The sequence below is a fragment of the Vulpes vulpes genome, chromosome 7 (genome assembly GCF_048418805.1).
Source record: "Vulpes vulpes isolate BD-2025 chromosome 7, VulVul3, whole genome shotgun sequence".
In the NCBI taxonomy this organism is placed as follows: domain Eukaryota; kingdom Metazoa; phylum Chordata; class Mammalia; order Carnivora; family Canidae; genus Vulpes; species Vulpes vulpes.
Window position 1 is genome coordinate 110,473,235 of NC_132786.1, and position 13,638 is coordinate 110,486,872.

Here is a 13,638-nt window from a genome sequence, read left to right on the forward strand (position 1 = left end):
TATTTATTTATTTGAGAGGGAGAGGAGAGATCACAAACAGTGGGGAGAGGCAGAAGGAGAAGGAGAAGCAGGCTCCCTGCTGAGCAAGGAGCCCAATGAGGGGCTTGATCCCAGGAGATTATGACTGGAGCTGAAGGCAGATGCTTAACTGACTAAGCCACCCAGGTGCCCCTTGCCTTTTCTTAAAGTATAGTTGATGCAATTAGTTTCAGGTGTACAAGATGGTGATTCAACAACTTTATATATTATGCTATGTTCATAAGTGTGTACATTGATTAATTTTTGGATGTTAGCATAATTGTGCATTTTTTAGATAAATCACACCAAAAGATGTGTTATCCTTTCAACATACTGTTTGGTTCAATTTGCTAACCTTTAGTTTAGAATTTTTACATCTGTATTCATGAGGGATATTGATCTATAATTTTATTTCTTTTTAAAAAAAGTTTTATTTACTTGAGAGAGAGAGAGAGCTAGAGCACACATGCAAGTGGGAGCAAGAGAGAGAAGAAGAGAATCTCAAGCAGACTCCCTGCTGAGTATAGAGCCTGATGCGAGGCTCATTCTCAAGACCCTGAAATCATGACCTGGGCCAAAATCAAGAGTGGGATGCTTAAATGACCTGAGTTATCCAGGCACCCTGATCTATAATTTTATTTCTATGCAATTATGTGTCATTACTGTGGAGTTTAAAGAATGAGTTGGGAGATACTTTCTTCTTTTCAATTTTTTTTGAAGAGTGTGTAGATCTGGTATTATTTCTTGCTTAATATTTGGTAGAATTTACCAGACACCTAAAGTCTTCACCATGGGATATTTTTTTAAAAAATACAAATTCAATCTCTTCAGAAGATAGAAGACTATTCAGGTTATCTATTTCGTATTGTGAGTGAGCCTTGTTAGTTTATGTCTTTCAAGAAATGTGTCCATTTCATCTGAATTGTTGATTTTATTGGATAAGATTGTTCATAATATTTCTATATTATTCTTTTAATATCTGTAGTGATGACAGCTCACTCATTAATTGTAGTGGTAGGGGTGCCTGGGTGACCCAGTTGATTAAGTTTCTGGCCTGATTTTGGCTCAGGTCATGATCTCAGGGTCAGGAGAATGAGCCCCACTTTGGGCCCCATGCTGGGCATGGAGCCTGCTTAAGATTCTCTCTCTTTTTCCTTCTGTCCCTCCCCTGCTCTCTCTCTCTCTTAAAAAAAAAAAAAAGTATTGGTAAGTTGTGTCTTTTTTTTTTCCTACCTAATCTAATGATGAGAGTTTTATCTGTCTTTTCAAAAAAATAGCTTTTGGTTTTATTAATTTTTTTCATTTTTTATTTTTTGTTTTCTTCTGGTTTTCCTTTCTTCTGCTTACTTTGGGTTTCATTTACTCTTTTTCTAGTTTCTTAAGGTGAGAGCAGAGGTTATTCTTTTTAAAATGTAGTTGGTTAATATAGAATTTCCTTTAAGTACTGCTTTAATTGCATCCTGTGAATTATAAAATGTTGTGTTTTCATTTTCATTCAGTTTAAAACACTTTTAAACTTCCCCTTTCATTTCTTTTTTGACCTTAGTGTTATTTAGAAGTATGGTATATAGTTTCCAAACACTTGGGGAGTGTCCACAGATCTTTCTGTTATTGACTTGTAACTCAATTTCATTGTGGTAGGAGAGCATACTTTGTATGATTTTAATCCTCTTAAGTTTATTGATACTTATTTAAAGTCTGATCTTATAAATGTTAGGGCTGTATTTACAAACGTTTTGCATGCATTTGGAAATAATGGATTTTCTGCCATAGTGGGGTGGGATTTTATATGATGTCACTTAAAGCAAGTTTTCTGTTAGTATTTTTAATCTTCCATATTCTTACTAATTTTCTGTTTGCTTGTGTCATTTGTTGAGACTAGGGTGTTGAAATCTCTAGCTGTAAAATATCTATTTCTCTTTTTGTGTGTCTGTTAGTTTTCCTTCAGTTATTTTATTTTATTTTATTTATTTTTTATTTATGATAGTCACACACACAGAGAGAGAGAGAGAGAGAGAGAGAGAGAGGTAGAGACACAGGCAGAGGGAGAAGCAGGCTCCATGCACCGGGAGCCCGACGTGGGACTCGATCCCGGGTCTCCAGGATCGCGCCCTGGGCCAAAGGCAGGCGCCAAACTGATGCGCCACCCAGGGTTCCCTGCTTCAGTTATTTTAAGGCTTTGTTTTAGGTGCATAAAAGTTTAGGATTGTTATATTTTCTTGATTATAGTGAAATGTTCCTTTATCCTTGTTAATATTCTTTGCTCTGAAATCTGTTTGGGGTGTGTGTGTGTGTGTGTGTGTGTGTGTGTGTTTGTGTATCCCAACTTCCTTTTGCCTGGTGTTACAAGAGTTGTATATTTTCTTCTTTTACTTTTATTTACATCTTTATGTTTAAAGTAGGTTTCTTATAATTAGCATATAGTTGGGTCTTGCCTTTTTAAATCCAATCTGAAAGTATCTGCCTTTCGATGGGGTGTTTAGACCATTGACTTTTAATGTGATTATTGGTATTGTTGGTTTTAAATGGTTGCTCTCTCATTTTTATTTGCTCCATTTTTTTGTTTTTTTGTTTTGTCTTTTCTTCATACTTTGAATTGAGTATATTTTTTGACTCCATTTTATCTCTTTTGTTTTATTATTCAGTATTATACCTAGTGTTATTTTAGTTGTTTCTTTGACCAATAGCAATGTGTATAGCAATGTTTTATAGCAGTTTTTCTCAATCTTTCTTTTATTACTGCTCCCCCAAAAGCCTTTTTAAGATAACTTTTTCCTAATTAGCCCCTCCATAAATTTTTAATAGCACAGATATCCTGTATATCTGTTCATATACTATATGAGTATCTATTTTTGTAGATTAAATAAGTAAGATTTTTTGAGGTAGATGAATCAGTTTTTGCCCCCTTAGAGGCAATATTTCCCCATTAAAAATGCATGGATGCATGGTACAGTGTACATATTTAGCTTATACATATTCTATCTTTAGGTGATATTATAGTGCTTCATATATAGTATAAGAATCATACAATATTCTACTTCCATTTCTCCTCTTTCAGCCTTTGTGCTATTGTTGTCTTATATTTTATATCCACATATATTACAATTCATTGTTAGGAATTTTGCTTTAAATAGTTGATTATCTTTTAAAGAGAGATTAATAATAAGGATAATAGTATTATATATTTACTCATAGAATTGCCTTTTCTACTGCTCTTCATTCCTTTATGCAGAACCAGATATCCATCTGGTATCATTTACTTTTTTTTTTTTTTAAATTCTTCTTTAACATTTCTGTTAGTGCAGAGATACTGATGATTTTTTTTTCAGCTTTTGTATGTCTGAAAAAATATTTTTCTCATCTTTTTGAAAGATATTTTCATTGAGTAAAGAATTGCAGGTTGACAGTTTTTCTTTCAGTGTTTTAAAGATTGCTCCATTGTATTTTGCCATTTCATTGACAAGACATATTAGATTCTTCTGTATGTAACTTGCCTTTTTGCTTTGGCTGCTTTTAAGATTTTTTTTTTTTAAGAAGTTTAATTTTGATGTTCCTTGGTATCATTTCTTTCTTTCTTTCTTTCTTTCTTTCTTTCTTTCTTTCTTTCTTTCTTTCTTTCTTTCTTTTTTAAGATTTGTTTATTTGAGAGAGGGAGAGAGAGCATGAGCACAAGTTGGGGAAGGGACAAAGAGAGAATCTTCAAGCAGACTCCCCACCCTAAGTCTGGAACCTGATCTGTGGCTTGATCTCACTGCCCATGAAATCATGACCTGAGCGCCACTAGTTTTGTTTTTATTTTTCTTATGCTTGGGGTTTGTAAAGATTTTTTGATATGTAGTTTATAATTTTCATTCAGTTTGCAAATGTTTTGGCCATTATTTTTTCAAATATTTTTTCTCTCTTTGTAGCGCTCTCCTCTCTGATACTCTGCCTTGTGAACTTTTGATACTTTAGCCTTCCCAGACTCCCGACTCTGTCTCCTCAGCTTGAGCGCAATGCCTGGGTTTCCCCTCCCTGTGTTGCAGCTTGAAATTTTCTCTAGGCAATAGGCTGGGCAATCATAGGACTAATTTTGTTCTTTGTCAGGGATCACTGTTGTTCATTTCCTGATCTCCAGTATCTTCAAAAACCTTGCATATGTTTTGTTCCATTTTTTAGTTGTTATAAGTAGAAGGGTAAATTTGGCCCCAGTTTCTTCATCTTGGTCTGAAGTGAAAGTCTTCAGTGTTGTAATTTTTATTTGTTTTTGAGTCAGGGTTCATTGCAATTTCTGATATGAATTTTTCAATACCTCTTTTTCTATAGGTTTCACTCTTTCTGTCTTTAATTTGCAGTTGATTTATTAAAGAATAAGATGATTTTTCCTGTGAGTTTCCTGCACTTTGAATTTTGTCGTTTACATCCCTGTGATGTTTAATATTTTCTCTGTCCACTTTATTGCCTGTTGACTGGTAGTTGCATCTAAAGGTATTAGAGTCAGGATTGATTATTTTAGCCACACTACTTCCATGGATTGGTGGTATATACTTTCAGCAGGGAGTACATATTATCCATTTCTCTCTCTCTCTCTCTCTCTCTCTCTTTTTATATGGTAACAATCATTGGTTTTAATGCTGAGATCCTTTAAATGGATTGAAGTTGAAAAACGATGACATGGATTTCTTTCAAGTTTTCTTCAATATTTTGCTATATTATTTTTATGCAGATAACTTTCCCCTTACCTACTCTTGGCTGTGTGGTACAGTTTGAAAGGATCATCTGAATAAATGTTTGTTTTTTTTGTCTTACTGATTTTAATTTAATTTAATTTTTTAAGATTATTTATTTGTTCATGAGAGACACAGAGAGAGAGAGGAAGAGGCATAGGCAGAGAGAGAAGCAGGCTTCCTGTGAGGAGCCAGAAGTGGGACTTGATCTCAGGACCCCGGGATCATGCCCTGAGCCAAAGGCAGACACTTAACCTCTGAGCCACCAGGTGGCTTATTTTTTTTTTAAATAATGAGTTGATTCTCTAGAAGCCTCCATTAGTAAGCATTTGGCCTTGTTTCTGGTATCGATATGAACACATGCCATTAAGTTTTTTTGATGTGTTTCACTTTTTTGATACTCAAATATTTTCTCTCTGGCCGGTAATCTCTTTAAGTTGGCTTTTACTTCATTCTACTCTATTAGTCACTGATAGTTTCCTTGCTTTCTGGTGTTACAGATATTTTAGGTTAATCTTGTATATTTCCTGCCTCAAACCTAGAATGAACCAGGTAGAAGGAAGGAAATTAAATGATCTCAGAGTGTTACTATGAGATATTTAAGCAATTGGGAATTATCATGGAAATCAGCTTATGTATTTTAATTAATACATGGGCTTTAAACACAACTGGTGACATAAAAAATACTTGTCATCGACGAAACTTCCTATTTCAAACATTGTTTTTCTTTGCAGTTATATAAGGTGATTTTTTTTTTTCTTTTCTTTGTAGGCTTTGCCAGTCAGTCAGAAGATGATCAGGTGAATGTAATGGGTTTTCGCTTCTTAGGAGGTTCCCGAGTTACTCTTCTTGCTTCAAAAACCTCTCGTAAGTAAAACCATGGTATTATTTCATTTGGGATTTCTGTTGAGGACACTACATCACAGGTCATCATCACATCAAGGATTTCTGCAAAGGATGTGTTTAGTTAGATACTGAAAACTAATGGCCCTGGTATTAAGTATTTAGAACATAAAAGTTATGAAAATAGGATCCTGTTTTATTAAAGATATGTAACTTTGATTTTGGGCATTGGAGTTTGAGAGAGCAATTGAAGAATTGAAAATATTGTTGAGATGCGTATATGACAAACTAGGTTTTAGAAACTTCTAGAAACTGGAATTAATTTGTGTGTTTATGTATATTCATATATCCAGGAGTGTGAATAGTTTTTGCTGACACTAATCTCAGTAGGATGAAAAATAGTAATTAGGTATTCAAGTTTGAATTTCAGATGTAAGTCTTCACTGATTTGGTTGCTTCATATGAGAATAATAATTGAAAGTACTTAATGTAAAACTCACTTCTGATGTTTGTGGGGTATTGAAGTTGCTAAACTCATTGAGTTATATACATCTACATGGAAATAAAGTTAAATATTATTAAAGTAGTGTTTAACAAATTTTAGGAACGCTAGGAGGGGGTTTGGATGAATAAATGCATATATTGAAATTTATATGTTAAAAAAGTTTGAGAACACTCCAATTTTAAAATCTCTGTAGTTTGTAAAATGGGATTCCACTTTAAACTTTATGTATTTGCAGTTTTACTTGGTTATTTCTTGCATGATCAGAAGATACAGTAAAATAAGGACATATCCCTTTTGAAAAATGAAGGTGTTAGCAGCAGGGATATAAACACATCCTTATTTTAGAAACTAACAATGTTACAGTTCTGGAATGTATAGATTGGTGGCTGGTGAAATAGACTTGGATACAACTAAAAATTATAGAATAAGACATAGAAATTAAAGATAATTCTTAAAAGAATGAGGAGATTCTGTACTTTTCATGGTCTTTTTGATTGGTCATGATTGCAGTACTTTTTGCATTGGCACCATTTTCTTTTGTTCAGTTTTAATCTTCAGTTGGATGATGGAATTATTTTAGTACATTTCTCTTTGTTATACTGTTCTCTTTAGTTGAACTAAAAAATCGTTGCCAACAATTCTTTGGGAAATTGTACACATATATTTGACTTCAGTTGATGGTGCTGCGTGATGAATCTCCAATGGAGATTACTAAAAAAAATGCAAAATGTGGGACCCCTGGGTGGCTCAGTGGTTGAGTGTCTGCCTTTGGCTCAGGGCATGATCCCGGGTCTGGGGATCGAGTCCCACATCAAGGTCCCTGCGAGGAGCCTGCTTCTCTCTCTGCGTATGTCTCTGCTTCTCTCTCTCTTAAGAATAAATAAATAAATCTTAAAAAAAAATGCAAAATGTTATTCTTGGTCCCACATAAGTGGGAATAACTTATATGCTAATTTGTTCTTTTTATAGATAAGGTGATTCTTAGAGTGCTGCTATTGCCCATGATTTCACCAAATATCCAGATATATGGCAGTGCCTTCATATAGCCATAATATGGGCAGACAGGCTAAGTAATGGAATAGAATAGGACTTTTTAAATAAGGAACCAAATGAGTTATGTAAACTGAAACCTGAAGGCAGCTATTACAAGTCCTTGAAGGTTTTTTGGCTTCAGTGACACACAGAATTCTACCTAGGAGATGTCCCTGGTGATAAATGGAAGTAGGTATGAAGAGTAGTTTTCTGGGGTTGAGGCAAATGTTGGTGTTCCCTTCTACTGTATCAGAGTGTTCATCTCCAAAAAGGAATGAAGTAATTTGTACCCAGTTTGTGTTTGGCATCTTTATTTTTTTGTAAAAGGCACATAGTTTTTGGTCTAGAAATCTGAATTAATGGAAAAAGCCTACATATGGAAAGAACCCAGTATTTCTTTCCTAGTAAACAGTCAGGTGCTTTGTAAGTCATATAGAGTTGTGTTTGGATATTGGGTAGTATTTTCTGTGGGCTCCACATATTCATCTCTTTTTAAAACCTGCCTGATAATTAACCAGTCCTTAAAGTGTGCTGATGGTAATGTTAGTTCAATCTTCTGATTAGTTATAGATCAGCCAAAGTAGACAAGAGAAAAGCAAATGCAGCTCATTGTCTAAAATACAAAATCACATTCTCTGGGGGAACTGAATACGTTTTTATTTTTAGAAAATAGAGTAGTGCTTCAGTGTAATTAGAGTTTATTCTGTGAATTTTGGAAAAACAAAGCTTTGAAAATACTTAGGAGAAACACTCTTTGCTAGAAAAATTTCTGAGAATGATTTCCAGAGTCCTAAATTGAAAATAATAAGATGGATGATGGCTTTGTTTGTTACCTTGATTGTAGCGATAGTTTGATGAGTATCTGCACATGTACAGATTAACCAAATTGTATACATTAAATATATGCAGCTTTTTTGTCTATCACTTATACCTCTGTAAAGTTGTTATAAAAATGTCAAATTTTATAAGATCAAATGTTTCTATAATCAGAATTGTAAATATTTGTACATGAAGTTTGATTATTTTGACTGATTTCAGTACACTGGGATTTCAGAAGGAATATACTATTGCCTAAATATGCCACTTTCTTATGCACCATTTCCAGTAACTTATTCCCTCATAAAACAAACACTGCCATCTCTCTCTCCTTCCTCCCTCCTACTTCTTTATCTCTATATTTTTCTTGGTTTTTTAATTCTGTTTTTGTTGTTTTGTTTTTTAAATTTATTTATTTGAGAAAGAGAGAAAGAGTGTGTGTGTGCATGCACACAAGCTGGGGGGCAGGGTGCGGAGAGAGGGAGACAATCTTTAGCAGATTCCCCGCTGAGCATGGAGTCTGACCCGGGGCTCTATCTTAGGACCCTGAGATTGTGACCCAAGCTGAAATCAAGAGCCAGATATTCAACCAACTGAGCCATCCAGGTGCCCTTCTGTTTCTATTTTGTCTTTATCTTTATAATGTCTTTTTGTACCTTGCCTTCTTAAAGGATCAAACATAGTTAACAAAAGTTTCTAAAATATGAAAGGTGAAAATAAATAGAAACAAAAAATAAGAGCAGGAAATTTATGAAGATATGAATAAGATTAACACTCAGAAACATATATTGTACAGTTGATAGGGTGCAGACTCAAAGTAATAAGATGACATTTTAGTTCCAGTTTTTAAAATGTTCAAAGAATAAAATCAAGTAAGTTGTTTAGGAGATGCACAGCCATTACTGATGCTGAGTCCCGAATGAAATTTTTCTGAATTCACAAGGACAACTTCTTCAGTAATGTCTCTTTAGCTTATTTTTATAATTATAATGTTATGTAATTACAATTTATAAGTAACAAGTTTCATAGAGATTTAAAAATAATCGTGAACTCAATTTACTAAACATAATACTGTCTCAGCCCAAATTAGTGCAGCCTGAGCAGCAGTTTAATCCAAGGATAAATTGAGAGTATCTAGTGTTGCAAGTTTTTAGTATCTGGTATTTTCACTAAGAATTAGACAACCAAACTCAGTAATTCAGAAATTTGAGATATATTGGAAAGAGTTGTGGGTTTTGTTTTGTTTTAAAATGAGCACAATAAGAACATGCTTCAATAATAATTGATAAGATGAAATCCAGTCGGAGAGGCTAATGATCAAGAAAAAGAAGAGGACTCACAAAGCAATGAAGTCCTTGAGAAGGAGAAAGGATGTGAATTGTAGAGCATGGGGACAGGGTGTATTGAAGGATAGGCCTTTGTAAGTTTACTGTGACAGGGGGTAATGGATATAGATTCAGAGAGATTCTGTAGATTTATTGGTGGGAAGATAAAGGAACTTTGATGGTGTCTATATTTGAAAAAAACATTTGACATTGGTATTTTGGAAAATAAGAAAGCAAACTCATGAAAGGATAAGGTAATGCTGAGTACCCATTAGAAGTTTCAGATCCTGAATTTTGAAGTGAAACCAAGACATCCTTAGATTTTCTCTGGCAGTGATTTGTTTATTGGCATCCAAGCAACTAAAGTCAAGGCTGAGACTTTGAAACAGATAATTGGAAGCAAAATATTTTTGTGAGAATGATTATAATAATCAACTACCAAATCTAAGCTGGTAAGAAGAGAAATAAAGATTAGAGAAAACTGATACATGGTGAAAAATTAATGGGTTCAATGGATCACAAGTCTTAATAAGATTGAAGAAGTAGCATAGTGAGAGTTCTAGAACAAGTGAGCCAGAGTAACAAAAGGTGGTAGTCAGAGAATGAATGAGATATTGATGTTAGAGTTCAGAGGAACTGCAGATTCTGATAAAGACAAGGTTATCAGACAAGGTGTGACCTTGGGGAGGGCATTGTGAAGATGCAAGAAGACCAATGGAGACAGGGCTTTCAAGGAAATTATTACAGTTGTGGTTATTAAAGGAGCCTGTTTGATGTGAGCACAATAAGAGAGAAAAAGAAGCACTTTCAGATACATTATTGTGAAATTTTAAAAAAGCTACACAAGAAAGATAAATCAAGAAAGCATTTTAACTTATAAGCAAAATCTTTGGATATTAGAGGACAATGGAAAAATTTCCTAAAGATCTGAAGGAAATGATATTCAAGTTAGAATTTTGTGCCTCGCTAAACTGATAGGTAGTTAGCCATGAATACTGAGTAAACATGTATTTTCGGTGTCACAAGTAGGGCTAAGCAATTGTAAATAGTAAACTTATGTAGCTTCAGGTGGGCCTTTGGAAAATGGGAAAGATAGTTAATACACTGAACATTTCAATATGATGAAAGATTTTAACATACTGAAAAGAGCAATTGAATTGATTAAGATCAAGTGTAAAAGTCATTTGCTTGTCTGTTTTGATTATCTTGCTTTCAGATATAATGAAAAAATTATAGTCATGTATATGAATAAAGGTTGGGCCTTGAAAAAGGTTTTCTTTTTACACCTGCCCAAAAGAAAGCATATGTGATCTTGAACTGTGTTAACCAAAATATTTTTAGAACAAGGAAAGGACTACTGTTGCTCTATTTTATCTGAGTAGACCATACCTTTGTTCATTTTTTATTCAGTAGACATATTAGATATAAAGACTGTCATGGCTCCTGTGGAACTCTTGGAGTAATGGGAGAGACAAGCAGAGAACTGATAATAGAATGTTTGGTATGCTAACAGAAGTACCCTTTAGGTGCAATTAGAACCCAAAGGAATGAGGTTCCATGAGATTTTATGTGTAAAGGATCTTGAAGAATGAATAGGAGATTATTAGGTGGATGGCATTTCAGAAAGAGGAGAAGGTTATTAAAGCATGGAGTTTTAGAGGTCAATTTTATTCTGTGCCTGGAAGTTTTCATGTAGTAGGGGCTCTGTGAGAGGTCTTTTTTTTTTTTTTTTTAAATTTTTTACTTATTTTTTTTAAGTAGGCTCCATGCCCAGTGTGGAACCCATTGCAGGGCTTGAACTTACAGCCCTGAGAGCAAGACCTGAACTGAGATCAAGAGTTGGAAGCCTAACTGACTGAGCCACTCAGGTGCCCTTGTCCTTAAATGAGACTAAGAATTTAGAGACAAATGTAGTGATCAAATCTGATGTATAGAGTGATTTATCAATATAGCATTACTGTTGATATTTATCTTAGAACTTCTTAGCGGTATTACCAAGGGGCAATGGGAATATTAAATAAATCCAGATTGGGGATGCCTGGGTGACTCAGTGGTTGAGCATCTGCCTTTGGCTCAGGTCGTGATCCCAGGGTCCTGGTGTCGAGTCCCGCATCATGCTCCCTGCAGGGAGCTTGCTTCTCCCTCTGCCTATCTCCTCTTCTCTCTCTGTGTCTCTCATGAATAAATAAATAAAATCTTAAAAAAAAATCCAGATTGGAATAAGCTTCTTGAGAAGTAAATATAGAGAAATCATCCATAATTTCTACTAATATTGAAGAAGTTGTAGTTTTGGAATATTATATTAATATCTACTGAAATTGTTTATATTATTTCCTCCAACTTTTTGGTTTAAAAAGCATTCATCTGCTTATCTGTCACATTTTAAAATTTCCAAATAGCATAAATTATATTTATGCTTTGTTTATGATATGAATACAAACATTATTTATTTCGATGAACTTCAGATGTCTGACACGAATAGAGACTGACGTGATACATTTTTTTGTGCCCTGTTTAGTTAAATATATTATTTTCTCCATTTGTAGTAGAGTGGAATGGCAATTGACTGGGCTCCAATTATCCAAATTTATTTCATTTGGAGGCTGAAATGGTTATTTCCACTGAGCTGCTATTACAAGATGCAAAGGAAAAGAGATAAAAAAAATAAATTGAATGTTCATTTTGGCAGCTACTTTAATTACGAATATTGTAAGGGTGTATTTTAAAATACAACTTTCTTCTTTCATGTTATATTATAAATAGAAATTTTTATTCCTCCTTTCCATGAAATGTATACTCTGGAAAGTCTCCAGGGCAATATTAACCATCTTGGAGTACTAATACTGGGAAAATGCTTAATAATAAAAATAATGCCTTATAAATCTTTGACTCACTAATTCTTGTTGATTTTTGGTAATCTGAAAAAAAATCAACTTAAAATATTGTGTTTGTATTTCTAAATCTTATGTTTAATTGTAAAATTTTTCATTGCAAAAATTTTAGTTTTCCTTTCTCCCGAATGTGTTGATAAAAATGAGAAAATAATTGAAGCCCAAATTTTAAAGTTACAGAAAATCACGCCTATTTAAATGTTTATTATGGTTTTTACATTTCTGTTATTTGGTGACATTCCTACTATACTTGGTCACAGTAGAGTTCTGTCTTAGTCCATTTGGGCTTTTATAACTAAACACCATAGATTGGGTGGCTTTTGTACAACAGTAATTTATTTCTCACAGTTCTTGAGACTTCGAAGTCCGAAATCAGGTGCCAGTAGATTGGGTGTCTGATGTGGAACTACCTCCTGGTTCACAGATGCCTGTGTTTTTGCTATGTCCTCACAATTCAGAAGAGGCAAGTTTCTTTTAGAAGGTCACTAATTCTATTCACAAGGGCTCCACCCTCATGACCTAATCACCAAGAGGCCCCATTTCCAAGTACCATTGTCTTGGGTCTTAGGATTTAACATGTGAATTTTGAAGAGAACACAAAATCAGTCTATGGCAAGTACCTGTTGGGTACTTTTTACTAATTTTATTTATGTTTGAGTTTTTCATTGAGCTTTTGATTGTTCTCTTGTTTTACTCTATGCTTTTTGTATCAGACAGTTTAAAGTTTTACAATCAATATTTTTTGAACATCTGATTTTGTTTGGTCTAAATTTAAAATACAAAGGAAAATTGCATTTGTATAGATCTTTTCCATAGAGTATTATATTTGATCTTCATACTAACCTGTGAGGTATGTTTTATTTTCCCATTTGTGTACATGGAAAATTTGAAGATTCGATCATTTATTTGTACTGAAGTCATAGATTTAAAAATTTACTCAATTTCAAGTTTTGATCAGAGGATAAGACTAGAGAAACAGGATTTTCCTCCTAACATGATGCCTTTAATATTACTACATATGCCACCACCATCTATGACCTGGACCATGGTTTTAATGTCCTAACTGTAAGTCTATTCTTGCCCCTTTCTAATTCATTTTCTACTTGGCAGCTGTTATAATAAGAACAAAGAAACAGGTAATCACAGATTATATCCTACCACTCTCTAGCTTGAAATCCTTTGTATTTATAGTAATACCCTCCTGCTTTTCTTTTCATTTCCTTTCTTTTCCTTTTCCTTTTCTTTTTTAGAGGGACACAAATTTGGGTGTTTTTATTGTATTGAAACCTATGATAAGAAACATAGGGAAAAGGACTATACTCTATAGCTTGCTACTGTGACCACATACCTTTGGAATTAAATTTGAAAATGTTAAATAGTTGATGTAGAAAACTGCAATAAGGCAGTGGAAATCATATTTATATTTCAAAAAAAAAACCTTTGTCCTTTTTGCTTGGATAATCATGTCAGAGTTAGTGATAATTCACATAGATTTAGCTGGC

At 33.8% G+C, this 13,638-nt stretch overlaps 1 protein-coding gene across 16 annotated transcripts in view; it reads left to right on the forward strand.

Moving 5' to 3' along the window:
- The window catches only part of BBS9 (Bardet-Biedl syndrome 9), a 433,010-nt gene that overhangs the window by 214,013 nt on the left and 205,359 nt on the right, over window positions 1-13,638 (forward strand). For all 16 annotated transcript variants that reach the window (XR_012002751.1, XR_003238169.2, XR_012002752.1 and 13 more), the window contains one exon: window positions 5,496-5,591. Coding sequence is in view for 13 of the 16 variants with exons in the window: in XM_072764704.1 (XP_072620805.1) it covers window positions 5,496-5,591 (96 nt within the window). In the remaining 3 variants the exon portion in view is untranslated. The remainder of the gene's footprint in view (window positions 1-5,495; window positions 5,592-13,638) is intronic.